Source organism: Echinops telfairi, unplaced genomic scaffold, assembly GCF_000313985.2.
Source record: "Echinops telfairi isolate 266 unplaced genomic scaffold, ASM31398v2 ScPeMD7_7424;HRSCAF=8462, whole genome shotgun sequence".
NCBI classification, from domain to species: domain Eukaryota; kingdom Metazoa; phylum Chordata; class Mammalia; order Afrosoricida; family Tenrecidae; genus Echinops; species Echinops telfairi.
Window position 1 is genome coordinate 58,789,735 of NW_022111324.1, and position 19,505 is coordinate 58,809,239.

At 39.8% G+C, this 19,505-nt stretch overlaps 2 protein-coding genes across 4 annotated transcripts in view; one reads left to right on the top strand and one right to left on the bottom strand.

The window, feature by feature from the left end:
- INTS7 (integrator complex subunit 7) overlaps positions 1-18,356 on the bottom strand; it is an 89,791-nt gene extending 71,435 nt beyond the window's left edge. For both annotated transcript variants that reach the window (XM_004699869.2, XM_045297863.1), the window contains exons 1-4: positions 18,175-18,356; positions 8,877-9,006; positions 7,601-7,747; positions 1,066-1,203 (exon numbers count right to left, since the gene is read on the bottom strand). In XM_004699869.2, coding sequence (XP_004699926.1) covers positions 1,066-1,203; positions 7,601-7,747; positions 8,877-9,006; positions 18,175-18,268 — 509 coding nt within the window. In that variant the 5' untranslated portion in view covers positions 18,269-18,356. The remainder of the gene's footprint in view (positions 1-1,065; positions 1,204-7,600; positions 7,748-8,876; positions 9,007-18,174) is intronic.
- A 270-nt stretch (positions 18,357-18,626) lies between these two features.
- DTL (denticleless E3 ubiquitin protein ligase homolog) overlaps positions 18,627-19,505 on the top strand; it is a 61,805-nt gene continuing 60,926 nt past the window's right edge. For both annotated transcript variants that reach the window (XM_045298093.1, XM_004700141.3), the window contains exon 1: positions 18,627-18,778. In XM_045298093.1, coding sequence (XP_045154028.1) covers positions 18,727-18,778 — 52 coding nt within the window. In that variant the 5' untranslated portion in view covers positions 18,627-18,726. The remainder of the gene's footprint in view (positions 18,779-19,505) is intronic.

The window sequence follows — 19,505 nt, forward strand, 5'->3', positions numbered from 1 at the left end:
TTTTGAGAATGATGAGGGCAATGAATGTACAAATGTGCTTTACACAATTGATGTATGTATGGATTGTGATAAGAGTTGTATGAGCCCCTAAAAAATGATTTAAAAAATAAATAAAACCCAAAACAACAAAAGCAACACCTCACAGATCCCCATTGCCAGACATTCTGATATATCCTTCTAATATTTTTTCTATTCACATAATCAGAAGTACTTTTTTTCCTTTATAAACCTGGAATATTACATATGCTATTATTTTAAATGCTTCCAAATATATTTCTACAATGTACTTAATAAAAGCTAATATAATATTCCATTGTACGAACATAATTTATCTAAGCTTGTCCCTATTGGTTGAAAACAAAATTAAATTTCTCTTGATTTAATAAGTAATACTAGAACTACCCTCCTTGCAAGTAAATGTCAGCAGATAGTGTATATTCACTAGGAGAAATTTCTTAGATAGGGAGTTGCTGAGCCAAAGGGATGCGGACGCTTTAGGTTTATCACCTACATTATAACTATTCTCTCCAGGAGGCAATGGTAATATACATATTTTTACAAAGAGTAAATAGGCAAGTAAAAAACATAGTAAAAAAAGCAGTGGGCCAACATTTCATTAAAAACAAAACCTTTTTCTGTAAGATGCCATTGTAGGACATTGGTTTTAATTCAAGTTACTGTGTTAGTCAAGCTGTGCACAACTCTAATGTCAAACAGTTCAGCACTAGAGATCTTAAGAAAGCAGTCATTTAGTATTGGGGAGGTATGTACTTGAAAGCGTGTGCCCAGCAGGCAACACATCTGCTCCCAATGGCACCCTGCTAAGATACTCTATGTTGACTTTGGTTTCAAAACTCCTATTTCATTAATAGTGAATGCTAATGCTTTAACACTGTTTTCTTTTTCACTTATGTATTATTGCCCCAACGTGGTCCAAGCCTGCTTGGAATATGTACATACTTGTCATTTACTTTTTCTGTAGCCCTAAGTTTTTCTACATATCCAGCAGTTATTCCTTTTAAAAAATGTTTAAAATCTTCTTGAAAAACAAAAGTCTATGTTTACTTAGACTGTGCAGAGAAGTTTGCAGCAGCAAAAACAGCAGCTTCAACTTCGACGTTATCATGTGAATCCAGACTCTGACGGATACTATGATGAGCATTCTTCCTCTCAGGAATTATTGATGCAAGACTTCCCAACATCCTAGAAAAATGGAAAAATCCAAGCTGAACAGATACAATAAATTCAAGGTCAGGAGAGGAGGAAGCAAGGTCAAGCAAACTAAAGTTTGTAGGTAATTCCATAAGTTTCAGGTTAGTAAAATATACCCTTTAAGAATAGCAGTGACTCGAATTCTAAACCTTTACATATGTTAATAAGTCAGAACAATTTTAATTGCTTGTAGAATATGAGCAAAATAAATAACCTCAAAATACATCTCAGGTACCAAACAGGGCTCAAGAAAGAAACTTTTGCATCATGATGGAAGGACTGCTTTTGTTACTGTTAGGTGCCATTGAGTTGGTCCCTCCCCATAACCACCCTCTGTAGAACAGAATGAAGCACTGCCTGGCCCGTGCCATCCTCCTAATTGTTACGCTTGAGCTCATTTGTGCAGCCACTGTGTCAATGCATTTGGTAGGGAGTCTTTCTCTTTTTCACTACCCTTCTGTTTTACCACACACAAGGTCCTTTCCCAGGGACTGGTTTCTCCTGATGTGTCCAAAGACCATGAGATGAAGTCTCACCATCCTTCCCTCTAAGGAGCATTCTGGCTGTACTTCTTCCAAGACTGATATGTTTATTCTTTTGACAGTCCATGGATTGTTAATATTCTTCACCAGCACCAGGATTCAAATGTATCAATTCCTCTTCAATCTCCCTTATTCAATGTCCAACTTTCACAAGCATATGAGGCAACTGAAATACCATGACCTGGGTAAGGCATACCTTAGTCCTCAAAGTAACCTCTTTACTCTTCATCAAGCTAAAGACGTCTTGAGCAGATTTATCCAAAGCAATGCATTGTTTGATTTCTTGACCTGTTTCAATGAGCACTGGATTATGGGTCCAAGCAAGATAAAATTCTTGACGACTTCACTCTTTTCTCCATTTATCATTGGTCCAGTTGTGAGGATTTCATCTTCGTTACATTGAGGTGTAATCCCTACTGAAAGCTGTACTCCTTGATCTTCATGAACAAGCGCTCCAAGTCCTCCTCACTTTCAACAAGCAGGGTTGTGTCATCTGCATATCACAAGCTATTAATAAGCCTTCCTCCAATCCTGATGGTGCACTTTTCATATAATCTAGCTTCTCTAATTATTTGCTTAGCATACAGATTAAGTGTGGTGAGAGGATATAACCCTGATGCAAACCTTTCCTGATTTTAAAATATGTAGTATTCCCTTGTTCTGTTTACACAACTGCCTCTTGATCCATGTAGAAGTTCCTCATGAGTACAATCAAGTGTTCTGAAATACCAATTCTCCTCCAGGTTTCCCACAGTTTGTTATGAGCCACACAGTGGAATGCCTTGGCATAGTCAATAAAACACAAGTAAACATTTTTCTGGTAGTCTCTGCTTTCTGACATAAGCAATGATATCTCTTGTTACACATGCTCCTAGGAATTCAGACTTAAATTCCAGCAGGCCCCTGTCAATGTACTGCTGCAACCTTGTTGGGTGGTCTTCAGCAAATTAAAAATAAAATAGTGTTGTTGGTATATATTTCACATTATCATAAAATTTAATAGTTCAATTATATTAAAAGATTTATGCAGTCATCATCACAATCAAATTCAGAACATTCTGTTCTCGAACTCATTGCTGGTGGCCTCTCATTTCTCCCCATCCTCTTCTGTCATGCCCCTAGAAATTATCAATCCAGCTATTACTGCCTCTATAGATCTACCTATCCTGGATTTCATATACAGAAAATCATATAAAACATAAATAGGAATCAAACTAGAAACAATTAGGAAAAAGCCTTAATCAAAAAAAAGGAAAAATATTAAAAACTTAAGCTTTAGAATGGGTCAAAATGGAGATCAAATAAAGTATTAAATTCTAACCCAACTGCATCTGCTATAATCAACTTTATTATGCTTTCAGTCTGCCAGCGAGGTTATTCACATCCTTGGATATTTTCAGAGGGGGTTCAGTGATTGTGTAATCCATGTGGGAACGCTACAAATGGATTTTGGGCTTCCACTGTCATTCAAAGTCTTCTGCAAACTGGGTTTTCACGATTTAAACTCTGATACCATTAATGATGCTATTCTCTAATTTGAGCATTTGGGGCGGGGGGAGGGGGGGGTGTCACCTTTTCTTTGAAATGAGTACAAATATAGAACTCTTCCAGTCAGTTGGCCAAGTGGTTGTCTTGCAAATTTCCTGGCTTAGCCCAGTGATTATTTCCAGTGTTTAATCAGCTTGTTGAAACATACCAATTGGTATTCCATCAAAGTGCTAGAGCCTTGTTTCTGGCTAATGCTTTCAATGCAGCTTGAACTTCACCCATCAGTACTATTGATTGTTGCTCATAGGCTACCTCTTGAAATTGTACAATGTCAACTAGGTTTTGTTCTATTTACTGGTACAGTGATTCTGTGTATTCTTTCCATCTTTGGATGCTTCCTGCATCATTCAATATTTTGCCCATAGAATCTTTCAATATTGTAACTCAAAGCTTGAATAATTTCTAGAGTTTTTTCAGTTTAGGATGTGTTGAGTATGTTCTTCCTTTCTGGTTTTCTAAATCTAGGTCTTTGCGCATTTCACTCTAATACTTACTTTGTCTTCTTGATCTGTCCTTTGAAATCTTATGTTCAGCAACATGACTTCATCAATTTTTCCATTTGCCTTAGCTACTGTAACAATTAAGATGAAGTTCCAGAGTCTCTTCTGATGTGCACTTTGAACTTCTCTTTCTTTATAAGACCGTTTTCTTTCTTCGTGTATGATGTTCTTGATGTCCTCCCACAGTCCATCAGGTTTTCTGTCATTAGTGGTCAATGAGTCAAATCTGTTCTTCAGAAGTTCTTGAGATTCAGGTGGGTTAGACTTAAGATATTTGGCTCGATGGATGTGTTTTCATTTTCAGCTCCAACTAGAACTTATCAGAAGTCCAGGTGGATATTCGCCATCTGTGTTGTTGAAAAAGGTATCTGCTATGAACAAGTCGTTAGTATTGCAAATTCTATCATGTGATCTCCATCTTTGTTTCTATCACCAAATCCTATTTTTTGAGGACTGTTACTTCATTTTCAACCTTTGCATTCCAATTGCCAATAATTATCAATGCATCGTGATTGCATGTTTGAGCAATTTCAGACAGAAGATATTAGTAGAATTCTTCAATTTCCTCATCACTAGTTGCATTTGTGTTTAGTGCATAAATTTGAGTAATAGCTATACTGATTGAATTTCTTTAAAGCCAGATAAATAAAATCCAAAACAGACAGCACTGTACTTCAAGACAGATCTTGAAAGGTCCTCTTTGATGATGAATGCAACACCATTCCTCTGTAGTGTGTCATTCCCAGCAGATGAGTTTTCTGATTGAATATGGCCCACATTGGTCCATTTCTCACTAATACCTAGGATATCGATCTTTATGTGTTCCATTTCATTTTCTACTTCCAATTTTTCTAGATTCATACTTCAGACATTTTAAGTTATTAGATTTTTGCAGCTGTTTCTCCTCATTTTGAGATGTGCCCCATCAGCAAATCAAAGTCCCAAAGGCTTTACTCCATTCATGTCATTAGCTAATACTCCTTTGAGAAGGGAACTCTTTCTCAGTCTTATTTTGAGTGTTTCCTAGCCTGGGTGCCTCATCTTCTGGTGCTATCTCTGAAAATGTTCTGCTTCATCAGGTCTTCAGTGTCTGACATTATTTTGAAACTTTCTGTATGGTTTTCAGTGGATAATTTCTCCAAAGTAAACAGCCCATTCCTTCTTCACATTGTGCTCCTTATTTGGTAGCTCTACTGAAACCTGTTCACTTTGGGTGAACAGTATTTGAAGTCCCAGTGACATATCTTCCAGCATCAAAGCAACATACAAGCCACCACAATTCAACACATAATTGACAGGGCGAATAGATTAAAAAGCCAATTTTCCAATATTGCTTACAGAATTCCATTTTAGCCAAGCATTAAGAGCCAATATATTTTCTATTAAACATACCCATGAAGCAAAAAGAGGTAAAATTCTCCAGTCTTTTTTCCAAATCAGTAAATACTGATACAATGGTTTTCAAACTATCTCCAAAATTAAGAAAATAGAGGTGAAGGGCTTCCCCTGGAGCATATGCCAGAATGTGCAAGGGAACATCAGTATAGCTGGTCATTTAAATTCAATTCTATTACATTTATATTTAAGAAGACGAAATCAATTAACTGACTGAAATATCACACAGCTTCTCACTTCATCACTCAAGAGACAGAGGAATGATGGATGGATTATAACTGAGAACCCAGAAATACAACTAAGTATTTATAGAAAACTGGTCTTCAATAACGGACTGATAACCTTAAGTGGATAAACAGATGGGTGACCTTTTCAATAAATGCTGCTAGAAAAATTGAATCACCCCCTGCAAAAGAATGAAACAAAACCTCAACCACATATCATATACATCAGTGAATTCATGATTAAAGACCTAAATATAAACCCTAGAACCATAAAGACATCAATGAAAAATAGGGAAAAATTGGGGTCCTAATAAAAGACATAAATACAAAACCAAATATAATGAAAAATACCTATACTATAGAACACAAAATAGAGGACTGGGACCGTCTAAATATACGACATTTATACACACGAAAAGACTTCATCAAGAGAGTTAAAAGAGAACCCAAAGATTGGGGAAAAATATTTAGCAATAACTTATCAGATAAAGGGCCAAGTTCAAAAATCAACAGAAAACTACACCACTCTTAATAAGAAAAACCCAAATTACCTAATCAAATGGGCACAAGACATAAGTACACAATTTACAAAAGATAACATCCAGGCAGCCAGCAATCATAAAGAAATGTCCAAGTTCGTTAGCAGTAAGAGAAATACAAATTAAAACAACAAGAAAGCACCTCACACTGGCACTCTTAGCAAAATTAAAAAAGTAAAACAAACCCCAAACAAAAACTTATAAATACTGAAGAGGATGTGGAAATATTAGAATGCTCAGACAATGCTAGGAAGGTGGGGGGGGACGCAAAATCGTAAAATCACTACGGAAAATAGTTTGCTACTTCCTTAAACAAATGCAACTACAAATACCTCAAGATCCTGGAATCTCTTTATTGGTACATACCCGAAAGAAATACTTGGTAATGTTTGCTAAAGACATAAACAATAAAACCCGAATAGACATATGCACACCAGGTTTATGGCAGCAATTTCTCTATTAGCAAAAACTCTGACTATATAGGAATGGATAAACAAATTCTGGTATATTCATTTAATGGACTATTTGCATCCTTAGAAAACAATGACATGTCAGTCTGTCAAAACATTAAGACATGGACAAAATTAGAGAATATTATTATGCTTAGCAAAATTTGCCAACTTCATAAAGGTAAATATTTTATGATACCATTATTATAAAGGAAAACAAAGAAACAGAAAAATGGTTTTCTTACTTAAGGATTAGGCTTTAAAGACTACAACAAGCCAAGATTGAGAGCAGGGAGAAAGTACAGGAAACTATGGAGGGGCAGAAAAAAGAAAACAAAGAACCACAAATGAGACCTACAATTTAGAAAAGTGAATTTCAAAAATCTGAAAAAATGATGCCTGACTTTATAGACTGCAAAGGTAAAAAGAGACTATGGTCCAAGCTGGATATAAAACTATTAAATGAAGTTCTAAGAAACTTATTTTTTCAATGCCTAATATGGAAGTTTTAAGAAAATACAGTGGTAATTTCTTAGTGTTCTCCAGTATCTTCAAGTACAAATGATTATACATCAAAATGAAAGGCTGATTCCATAACTGAAGAGGAATGAAAAAACTGACACAAAACAAATGAAAACAGGGCCAGGAGGGCAAAAGATGAAATGAGCAAAGGCTAAGCTGGGTTCAGATCCATTGAGTTCTTTGATTAACATACCTACAGAGGCACATTTCCAATGCAACTTAAGTATAATTAAAGCAGTATCATCAATCTCAATGGAAAATTACTTACAAATTAGAGTGTTATTTTTGCAGTCTCAGTAAAAATAAAAAACAACCTTTAAGACAAAAAGAAAATATACCTTATGTATGTACATCTATGTATACATACACGAGCTCTGGTGGCATAATGCGATACATGTTGAGTGGCTAACCACAAGGTCAACAGTTTAAAGCCACCAGCTGCCACAAGAGACAAAGTTGGGGCTTTTTGCTCCCTTAAAGATTTAGAGTATCAGAAACTCACAGGGGCAATTCTACTCTGTCCAATAGAATTGTTATGAGTTGGAATTGACATGATGGCGGTGAATAGTATGTGTGTGTGTGTGCGCGCGCGCGCGCGCGTTCCTTTCTGTTTGTTAATAATTACAGGTTAGACACTTTGTGGTGGGTCATTACAGCAACATACAATACCGGAGTGTGATGGCTCTTGCCACGGGATCATTACTATGAATCACAGAGAAAATTCTCTTCACAAATTCATCCACATTTAGAATCTTCTCCAAATGCTTCTCACTTTGTTGGGTAACTTTAAGAACACACAGCCTCAGGAAATTATTTCTGTGAAAAATCAGAGATAAAATAAATTAAAACACTTTAGGAAAGTAATATTTAGAGATCAAAGTAGCACAGCTATTAATGTTTAAAAATAAACAGATCAAGGTCTCACAATCTTAGGGTCTCACTACTACAGAAGTTAGCTAAAGTCTGTATTTTAGGTGGAGATTCAGTTTAGGCAGCTGTCACTGCTCCTGAGAGAGGACAACAGAGTGACCCGTCACAAGCTGCAGTCCTGAAGTTGAGCCTTCAATCATGTGATAGCCAACATCAGGAGGTGAGATGGTCTTCCTCCATCTTTTCTCCGTCAAGCCTTATTTGGTAGGTCTGTAGGTGCACACACGTGCATGGAAAATGATACAAAGGAGGACAGGCAGGGGACAATGACTAATGGAGAGAAAAAAGGAAGGCATATATATTCAGTGTTTTCAATGAGTCTTGGAGGCTCTGTTGAATAAGTGCTGAACTGCTACCCACTAGGTCGGTGGCTCAAGCATTAGCAGGTGCTCCCTGGGAGAATTATGACACTGCACCAGTGTCTGCTCCAGTAAAGATTTACAACCTCGAAAACCCAATATAGGCTCGGGATGAATTGGAAACGACCCCACTGCAGTGGGTTTGGCTTAGTTACTTATTTTCAGATATTTTATAGATATGTATCTCATGTTACAAAACACACTATTAAATTCAAATTTATTTTAAAAAATTCTGTGCAAAGTAACAAATTTCCCCCAAAACATACAGTAGTACAGAAGTGTTGGCTTAATTTGATTTAAGGAGTCCTTCTGGTGCGTGGTAAGTGCTAAGCTGCTAACCAAAAGATTGGTGCTTCAAACTCATGGGCTACTCCTTAGAAGAAATTTGTAGCAGTTTGCTTCTAGAAAAATCTACAATGGGAAAAGGTTTGATGGCAATGGGTTTGTCTTTCTGGTTTTAATTTGACTTATCCATTTCTTAAAAAAAAAGTATTCTCTCAATTATATTCCTTAATTTTACAATGAAGTGTTGCACACTGCCCCATGAATCACTGAAGTGGTAACCATTCCTGTGGAAGTCCTAAGAGGAAAAAAAGAGCACAGGCAAAGAAACACAAAGAGAGGTCTTAGGGCACCGAAACCTTACAGAGACTTACCCAACTCTGAAAACATCTGCTAACTTTAGGAATGCAGAGTTGATGAGAATAGGAAATGGATACTTCTGAAAGAGTCTGGGAAAGCGAACAACTGCTTCACATTGTTCTCCCAGCTTGCCAGATCTTAGACCTACAAAAAGCATAAAACAAAAGCTTACATACATTCACCAAGAAAGCAAAAATAGCAAGCAAACATGAACTGCTGCAGTAAAGACACAATGTCTTAATTTCCTTAACAGTTAGGTAAATATGATAGTAATGTCCTTCCTTCCTTCCTTCCTTCCTTCCTTCCTTCCTTCCTTCCTTCCTTCCTTCCTTCCAGCAGGGGAGCATTCCACCCAAATGTGGCATAAAGCCCGATTGAAAAGAGAAGGGAAGATACAGATACAGACTGTGAGCCTCAACACAGAAATTCTAAGTTAATGGTTAAATAAGAAGTTGTTTCACTTTTTTTATTCAGAAAGAGGGATTAAACAAGTGAGGAAAGATAATTCACTAGGTACTTTCAAGAACTTTTAAAAATTATGAGTTGGGAGAAAGTTTACAAACAAAACAAAGAGGTTTTCCAAATATCCATACATATTTTGATCTGTGACATTGAGTGCAATCTCCACAATGTTACAATCCCCACTTCCTCCCTGTTTGCCATTTCCATTCACCCATCTTTCCTATCCCTCTTTTCTGCCTTCTCAATTTAAACGCTGGGCAACTGCTGCCCTTTAATCTCCTATGATTAGTTAGTTGGTTGGTTGGTCTAGGAAAACACAAACTTCCCTAGCTAATTGTTAACCTTAGAGGCCTATTATTTCATTCTAATTTGATCCTGGAAGGGAGGGTGGGGTTCAGGTCCAGGCTTAAGGGGTGACAAAAGGGTTAATCTGTTATCTTTTAAAAGTTAAAAAAGTGAGGGCGGGGAGGTAGGAAAAATAAAAAATGAGGAGCTGATATCAAGGGCTCAAATAGAAAGAAAATGGTTTTTTTTTAAAGATGACAACATATGTACAGATGTGTTTGACATAATGGATATATGAATGAATTGTGATAAGAGCTGTAAGAGCCTCCAGTAAAATAAATTTTTAAAATGGAATATAAAATAGTAACTTGGTAGATCGCCTTTTTAGATATACAGTATAATGAAGGTGAAACCTTTTAAAGTTTAGAATGTATTAAGAATATCCTGGCCTGCAAACTAAACAAAAAGGACTAAAATCATACACAGCATGCTCTCTGACCACCAAGCTCATTGGCATGCAGTTGATAGCGACTCACAAGAACCCTGCAGAACAGAGTAGAATGAACTGCTACCCCCTTCTCTCACAAAGCAGTGGGTAATACCACTCCCTAGGGAGTGCTGGACCGATCAAGGGGGGACTGCAGAAGCAGACACCTACACTACATCCTGGATTATGAGCTTTAATCCAAAATTTTTCATTGCTGGGGGCCGGCAGGTGTGTGTATGAGTAAATTTTTTTCTGAAAAGAGGGTATGTAGGCCAAGACTACTGCACCACCTAGAAGTTTCAAATTCATTAAAACCAAACCCCCTGGGGTCAAGTAGATTCCAACTCAGCAACCTTATAGTACTGAGAACTGCCAACAGTGTTTCCATGGCTGTGAGTTTTAGGAGAGCAGTCATCTTTCTCCCAGAGTGGCTGGTGGGTTCAAACCACCGACCTCCTGTTTAGCAGACATGTGCTTTAGCTACTGTGTCTTTGGACCCCATTGGAATTAGAAGTCATCGAAAAAGATATCAAAAAAATTCCCAAATACTTAAAAATTAAACAACATGCTTCTAAATAATTCATGGTGTAAAAATGAAATTAGGAGATAAAGCAAAAATATTTTGAATGAAAATGAAAGCACAAACTATGGACTGTAGCTACCATAGTGCTTCAAGGAACAGTTAAGAACATTAAATGCAGATACTTTCTACTAGAAAGGCCTCAAATCATTGATCTCATAAAGGTTACTCAATGTACTAGGGATAATATCTTCAATAAACCAATTGGTAGCAACTGGGCACCTACAAACATAAGTATGAACTGTAACATGCTTAATGTGTACCATCTACAAAACATTAACACAAAACGAACCGTATAGCCAACAGCTAAAACTATAAATCATGCACACAAAAAAGACAAGAATCTTTATGAATTTGGGCCAGGCAAAGATGTCTTGAATAAAACACAAATGCACAAACCAAAAAATAAAGATAAAGCACTAGTAAACTGCATGCCATCAAAACTGAAAGAATCTATTCTTGAAACGATATTCTTAAAAGACTAAAACCAAGCCACATACTAGAATATTTACAAAATACATAACTGATGAAAGGCTTCACCTGTAATTCTTAAAAGTCAGTAAGACAAACCATCCAGATTTTCCAATGGACAAGATTTGAGAAGCTTCATTAGGAGAAAACAAGGATGTCCTCCACGTTCCCAAACAGATGCTCAGCATTGCAAATCTGCAATGCAAGTTACTTGCCAGTTAAAAACCACTACAAGATACTATTACACATCTACTACAATGGCATAAAAATTCAGAGACTGACAATACCAAGTGCTAATGAGGATATGGAACAGCTGTTAACACTCGTATAGTGCTAGTAGGAATGCAAAACTATGCAGCTACTTTGCAAAATAGTTTAGCTGCTTCTTATGAAGTAAATATATATTTAGCATGCATTCAAAACATAGCAGACACTCGACAATCTCACTTCTAGATAATCAGTTAAACATCACTGATTCTGATTTTGATCTATAGGGACCCACATGACAAAGCAGAACTGCCCCATAAGATTTTCTAGAGTATAATCTTTACCAAAGCAGATTGCAAAAACCTTTCTCCCAGAGTCACTGGGGCTACGTTTGAATTGCCAATCTTTGGAGTCAGTAGTCAAGCATTTAGCCAGTGTACCAGTAAGGCTCCGTAAAATTCCTGTCATTCCTATAAGCACAGGCATCCGGTAGTACCTGCATTTTACAGATGAAGGAACTTGTTTCAGGTCCAACAGCTAACAAATGGCAGAGCTGGGATACAATTCCAGGCAATGGGGCTTAGAGCCTATGATCCTAACCACCATGATCAAATGCATCTTGTAGCAAGCAGTTGAAAACATAAAGAATGGGCTATTTGAATTAGGGTTTCAGAGTGGTAGGATTCTGAGTGGGAGCCTTGGTGGGTCAGTGGTTAAGCACTTAGCTGCTAACCAAAAAGGCTGGTTATTTGAACCCACCAGCCACTCTGCTGGAGAAAGAAGTAGCAGACTACTTCCATTAAGATTTATAGCCTTGGACAACTTGTGTGGTTCTACTCTCTATGGACAGAATGGACTGTACGCAGTGGGTTTGGATTGGACTGGGAGGGGTAACAAATTCCACTGAATTGAGAAGGTATAACAGCAGTTATAAGGAACTCTTATGGGGTAGTCAGTGGGTTAAGAGCTGGGTTGCTAATTGCTAGGTCAGCAGTTTGACCAACAGCTACTCCACAGCTATTTATTCCTGAAAAGAGTTACAGATACAGTCCTACCCTGTCCTAGTGGGTTGCTATGAGTTGGAAGGAACAAGATGGTGGTGAAAACAGCAATTATGGTAAACTTGGGGGCTGTGATGTCCGTTAATGTTGTTTTCAAAACAGTACAGATTCCCAGGTAGCTGACACTGACTGACTAGGCAGAAAATGCTCACTGAAAGACTAATAGTTTCGGTAAACAAGCAGCCACCTAGCTCAGAAGCAAAACAACCATGGAAGAAGAACACCAGCCTGAGTGATCACGAGGTGTTGAAGGGATCAGGTATCAGGAATCAAAGAACAAAAAACCAAATCATTGTGAATGAGGGGAAGTGCAGATTGGGGACCCAAGACCCAGTAAGCAACTGGACATCTCCTTACAGAAGGGTCGCGGGGAGAAGACAAGCCAGTCAGGGTGCAGGGTATCATGGATGAAACAAACATACAACTTTCCTCTAGTTCCTAAATGCTTCCTCCTCCCCACCCCACCCCCGCCATTATCATGATCCCAATTCTACCTTACAAATCTGGCTAGATCAGAGGATGTGCACTGGTACATACAGGAACTGGAAACAGGAATCCCAGACAGATGATCCCTTCAGGACCAGTGCTGAGAGCAGCGATACCGGGAAGGTGGGGAGGAAAGGGGGAACCGATTACAAGGATCTACATATAACCTCCTCCCTGGGGGATGGACAACAGAAAAGTGGGTGAAGGGAGACGTTGGACTGTGTAAGATATGACAAAATAATAATAATTTATAAATTATCAAGGGTTCGTGAGGGAGTGGGGAGCAGGGAGGGAGAGGGGGAAATGAGCTGATACCAAGGGCTCAAGTAGAAGGCAAATGTTTTGAGAATGATGATGGCAACAAATGTACAAATGTGCTTGACACAATGGATGGATGGATGGATGGATGGATGGATGGATGGATGGATTGTGATAAGAGTTATACGAGCCCCCAATAAAATGATTAAATAAAAAAAAGGACTATTAGTTTCAAGCACCATTCTAAGGTATCACTACCAACCTGATTAGGTGAGAAAAACACTGTTATCAAGTAGCAGTATATGCCAGATGCTACAACTAGCATTGTTGTCATCTAGGAATGTTGCAGTTGTGCTGTGACTGCTGCGGACAGGGCAGGGAACCACGAGTACACACTTTGAGCCTTCAATTCTGCATCTCTAACTCCTACTTCTCCAACTCCTGGAGCAGGTATGTCTGAGCCGTGTGGTCACGCCCTGCACTCTATGAAAGGAAATTGGGAAAGTGAGTTTTTGCTTCCAGCTTGTGGAAACAAGACTCTTCACATGGGAATTGCTTTTAGCACAAGAGGAGTTTCAAAGGATGCCACGGGACTGCAACAAGACTAATTCCACTACAAAAAAAGCCACATTTATTACCAAACAAGCATATTTTAGAGGAATTTGCATACATTTAGCTAAGGGATGAGGATGATTCAAAATTGAGCCATTAACACATACTCATCTTTAAGTCTAGACATAAAAACAAGCAGGTGGGGCAGATGAACACATCATACAATAACATTTTAAGGCAACCTAATGGCTCAAGCAACACACGCCAGTTTGTTCGACTACGGGTGGGCTTATTGTTATGATGCTGGAAGCTATGTCGCTGGTATTTCAAAGCCACGGCACATGGATTTCAGATCAGAGTCTACACTAAAATAGGCTCGGAAGAAAGGCCTGGCAATCCACTTCCAAAAATTAGCCAACAAAAACCTTATGGAACATAAGAAAACACTGACTCAATTGCTTTGGGCAATTCATCAAGAATTATAAAATCATGAGAGGAGAACCTGGCAGTTGGTGAAGCAGGTGGGTGAGGGAAATCCTTGGTGAGAAAGACAGGCATAATAACTTCAGCGATAAGACTCGAACACACACCAGCAATCATGAGGATGATGCAGGAACTGGGGAAACTGTTGTTCTGTTGTACAGAAGCTCTCCCTGAGTTGGCGTTGACTTCATGGCTTCTAGCTACCCAGCAACACAGAGCTTATAAAACTGAAAACAAAGCCCCAGTAATTGGTATTTAAAGAGCAGGACTAAAAACAACTGAAAAGATAGTCCACTCAACTGATAATGCATTAATAATAAAAATCCTTCTCTACAATTTCAGATATTCTGGCTGTAAGCAATATTAGTATGACATAAAGTCCACATTTTTTAAAAGATTAATTTCAGATTCTGAATACCAACTCTTAGAAATGTTTAATAATCCAGTTTGTTAGATTACAAGATATAACACTTAATCACACAAAATTATTAGTCTATTGATTTTAGTTTGTTAATTGTTGATCAAATAAGCGGGAGGGTGGGGGGTGGAGAGAGAAAAACTCCTATTAAAATACTTCAGAATTTGTATTCCTTGCAGTAGAGTAGAGAAGGAGCCATGGTGGTGTAATGGTTACACATTGGATTGCAATTCACAAGGTCAGCGGTCTAAAGCCATACCTGCTCCTCTGGAGAAACACAGGTAGAGCGTTCCAGTCTCAGACACTCACCGAAGTTCTACCCTGTTCTATAGGGTCACTATCAGTTGGCATTGGCTTGATGGCAGATAGGAAAGGATAAAATTGATTTGGGGAAACTAAAATACTGGAACGTGTAGATTCCTGAGTTTATGACCTTTGGCTCACAAAACAAACCTTTATTAATAATGAAGACACAATTCAATATTTAAAACATTAAACTATATTCTAATGAAACTGGCTATTTTTAAAGCTTAATTTAAAAAAATAAAAAAGCTTTAATAGGTACAGTATGATGGGGGGTGGGGGTGGAAAACAAGGGTTCTGTTCTTACACAAATTATCTTTGAGTCTGCCTGAAATTAATTTACAAAATGCTCACCAAGGGCACTGCTGGGATGATTGAACATAATCATTTATTTAGTATCTCAATGGAAGCCTTAAATAGGTGCCATAGTGGTTACCAGTTGGGGTTCTCCACTTGCAGATGCTTTATCTTTTGATAGCCAGGTACCAACAGCTTTCTTCACCACATTTGCATATGTACCCACTTTGTACTTTAGTGATCATGTTGGGAAGGTGAGCATCATGGAATACCAATTTAACAGAACAAAGTGTTCTTGCATTAAGGGAGTACTTGAGTAGAAGCCCAATATCCACCTGCTACCTTAATATTAAGCCTATAAGTACATGCACATAGATCTATTTCCCCATGTACAGGCCTGTATTTAGACCTCTGAATTTAGACCCTTTGCCTCCTAGTTCTTTCCTCTATTTCCTTTTACTTTTCTCTTGTCCCACTATCATGCTCAGCCTTTATTTGGGTTTCAGTAATTCCTCTGTTACAATGCCTTTGATCAAGCCCTAACAGGCCTCCTATACCCTCCTTGCCATCAATTTTGGATCACTTGTTGTTCCCTTGTCCCTGGGTTTGGTAACACCCACTTCCTCCCCCCCCACCCCCACCTCCCGTCTCCCCCTCTTCCATGTCCTCCCACCCCCAACCTATGGTCCAGTTGTTTTCTCCTCCAGATTGTTTATCCCACCTATCTTATCTATATAGACCTGCAGATAGTAATATGCACAAAAACAAGACAGATCAGAACAAAGCAACAAAAGAAAATAAAACAACAACAAAAAAAGGAAAAGCCTGTAAATAGTTCAAGGTCTGTTTGCTGACCTTTAGGAATGTTTTCCAGTCAAGCCTGATGGGGTGCCACGCCCTGGCCCCAAAGTCTATTTTTGGTACTCCCTGGGGACTTCTTTCCTCCATTCCCCTTGCTGTTCTGTTGCACACCCTTAGTGTTTCACCTCAGTGTGGTGGGGTGCCACACTCTTTAAGAAATGAAAATTTGGTTCTTTTTCTTATTACAAGTAGAAACTTTTCAAAATTGAACACCACAATTTATCTCTTCTTCAGTGCCCCATCCTGATTCCCACTCTAGGAGCCCTGCTCTATTGTTAGTATAGGATAAGTCCAACTGGACTCGAATGATACAATATCCCTAGAACTGATAAGGGCATTAGATAGCATTAGAACTACAGCTCTCACTGGGAATAGGGGAGAAATGAATCAGAATGGAAAGGGGAAGCCTTTGAAGTTTAAAAAGTATGCTTACTAGCATAGATTTGAATTTCGGGTGTGTGTGGCAGGGAGCCTTCTGGCTTCAGTACTGGAAAGCAAGGCTAAATATCACCTTTCAGCTGGAGGGGATGCACTAATAATTTTGTGACTCAAGCAAAGGAATGCCCCAATATAAAAATATGACATTATTATATCGATAAAAACTAGGTAATGACTTTACCAAAAAAAAAAGTGTCAGTCTCAATCAACTCATTAAAACTATTTATAGGTTAAAGAACAAAACACAACAATAAGAGTCCCTAAAAGTTAACAGGCATGTCCAAGTCAGAGCGCTGAGCAGTGGCTCAAAAGTGGCCTTAAAACTTAAAGGCAGGTCTTTCTGACTGCTGGTCCAATTCTCAGGACATTACACGTGGCTACAGATAATTAAGAATTAACACGACCAGTGACAGAGTATTTTCGTACACAACCAACAATTTCAAAGTACAATGCAACCCAGGTTCCCCGTTATTAATACTTACGAACTTAGCAAACAATTATCTGCCTGGCCTTCTCTACCCAGACTACATAGCTGCGCCATTCTATCACCCCGTATCTCTAACAATTTTGCTATGAAACTGCACCCACTTTTCATGCCAATAATCCCGGTTTGGGTGAAGTTAAGCAACTTATTCATGACGGTAACTTGCAGATTGAAACACAACTAGTCAGACATGCCTTCTTCTACACTAAGCTGCCTTCCCTCTGCACCAGCTCGCTTCCGCCCCCTCGTCCCCCTAAGTCAAGAACTCAGGGAACTGGTTGGCAGGGCGTAGCCGGGCGTTTCTGGAGGTCTTGGCAATGCTCACGCTCACTGCCACCGTGGATGCAGGCAGACACAGCGACCCGATACGGCAAGGGTGCCAAGCAATACGAGGGGGCTTCAACAAATACGTGGGAAAACCCCATTGTCTTTGCATTCCATTTTTTCCCACGAACTTTTAGAAACCCCCCCTTCTACTCAGCCCGCACAGGACGCGTGTGGTGCTGTAGGGTCAAGCCCCTCCCCCCACACTTTCACTTACAACCTTTGAAATCTATATTGAATCGCCGAGGGTGCAGAGGGTTGAGGTGGGCGACTGACCACAAAGCTGGCGTTCAAAACCATCGCGCCAGCCGCTCTGGGGCAAAGGTGAGGCCCTCGCCCCCACAAAGACGACAGCGTTGGAAACCCTCAGGAGCAGTTCTGGCTATGAGGAGGAACGGGCTGGATGGCAGTGGGCTGGATTTGCGTTGGTTGGTCTAGCAACCGCGGGTGGAAACGAATTAGAGATCCAATGGACTTTTTAAAAGCGGTGCAAGATACTAATTCAGCACTCTTAATGATGGCTCTGTCCGGATTGAACATATTTAAAAACAATGTCAGCATTTTTCGAAACTAGCTACTTTCATTACTTGGGAAATCGGGACTGTGGCCTCAAGTGGTCAAAATGGCCTATAACTAGAGCTTGCTGGTGTAAGGCCTATCGGATGATCCAGCAGTCTTTCTTCAATGTCCACACGTGGCCAAAACTCTCGTTTCACCAAAAGCGCAAAATCGGGGTCGACTCCCCAGACAGCGACAACATGCGCATGCGCTAGCCCAGTCTCTCCTGAGACTCCCACCACCTGGTGGCGCCATTTCCCCCAACAACCGTGTCGCTCAGCCCGCCCTTTCGAATACCTTTGTCCAATTCCATAAGGGCAGAGTTAGCATCCAGTTCCTGTTCGCCATAGCCGGCATCTGCCAGGAAGGACTTAGTTGAGTTTGACGCCATAACCTGAATAATACGTTCGACTACCCTACTCAGAAAGGTTACAAACTCTGTCCCAGGCCCGCCATCTTCTTCCACTGCCTTCTCGCGAATTTTCCCTCCGCGTTCTGGCAAGTCGTGTTACGCATGCGCCCTGTCCACCCGGCGGTTCGCCAGCGCCGCTTGCGCTCCCCGCGCAGGCGCTCAGGGAGCTCTTGAACGCCTGGTTCCCGCGGACCGAAGAACAGGAGGCGGGGCTCCCGAGGGGGAAGTGACGCTAGGCGCAGTGACGCCACGGAGGGAGCCAATCAGAGGATGTAGCGTCAGTTTGGCGCGGAGTTTGGTGGCAGGAACGGCCAGTGGCGGGAGTCGTGGGGTGTAACTTAGTCGTGTTCCTAGGGCTCTTCTAGACACGACTTCGGCTGAACCTGAGGGGCGCTTCCAGCGATTTTTCTTCAGTTGAACTTTGGCCTCCCGTCCAGATGCTCTTCAGTTTGGTGCTCCGCCAGCCCCAGTTTGGCGTCCCAAGAAATGGTGAGTAACGGTCCCAACCGCTGTTGGTGGTTGGTGGGCTGCACCTCCCTCGAAACACGCAGTACCCTTGACCATGGCGTCTTTCCCTATCACTAGAGTGAATTAGCATTAGTGTGGATTCCTGAAGGAAGTTGGAAAGCTGTATATTCAGTATTTCATTGCCTTGAGGTACTTTGATTTAAAAAAAACTTAAATATAGGTTGAAGGTAAGAGAGAAATTGAATGAACTGATCTCCAAGGTTCTTTATGGCCCTAGGCCCTGTGTTCCCCCATAACTGGCTTTTTTGGGTGGTTGGGGGAGGGGGCTTCCTTCAACAGCCACGTGAACTGGACACGACACGTATTCATTGATTGATTCAGCGAGTTGTATTACTTTATCGAGGATTTTAGATGACCCACCCATAAATATGGCGCGCCGTTAAGGAATTTAGTCAAACAGAAAAGGCAGAGTATCCGTTTCTAGCAAAGTCTCCCCCCGATCCCACCATGACTACATGTTCATAAAAACTCGAAAAACGAGCGAAAGATTTCCCACGTCCCCCCAGAGATGACCGCTGTGAATAAATTTTAGTGTTCTTTTTTTTTTTTATTATTCTTTTTCTTTAATCTTATTGGGGGCTCATACAACTCTTATCAAAATCCACACATGCATCCATTGTGTCAGGCACATTTGTGCATTTTTTGCCCTCATCATTTTCAAAACATTTCTTTCTGCTTGGATGGCTCA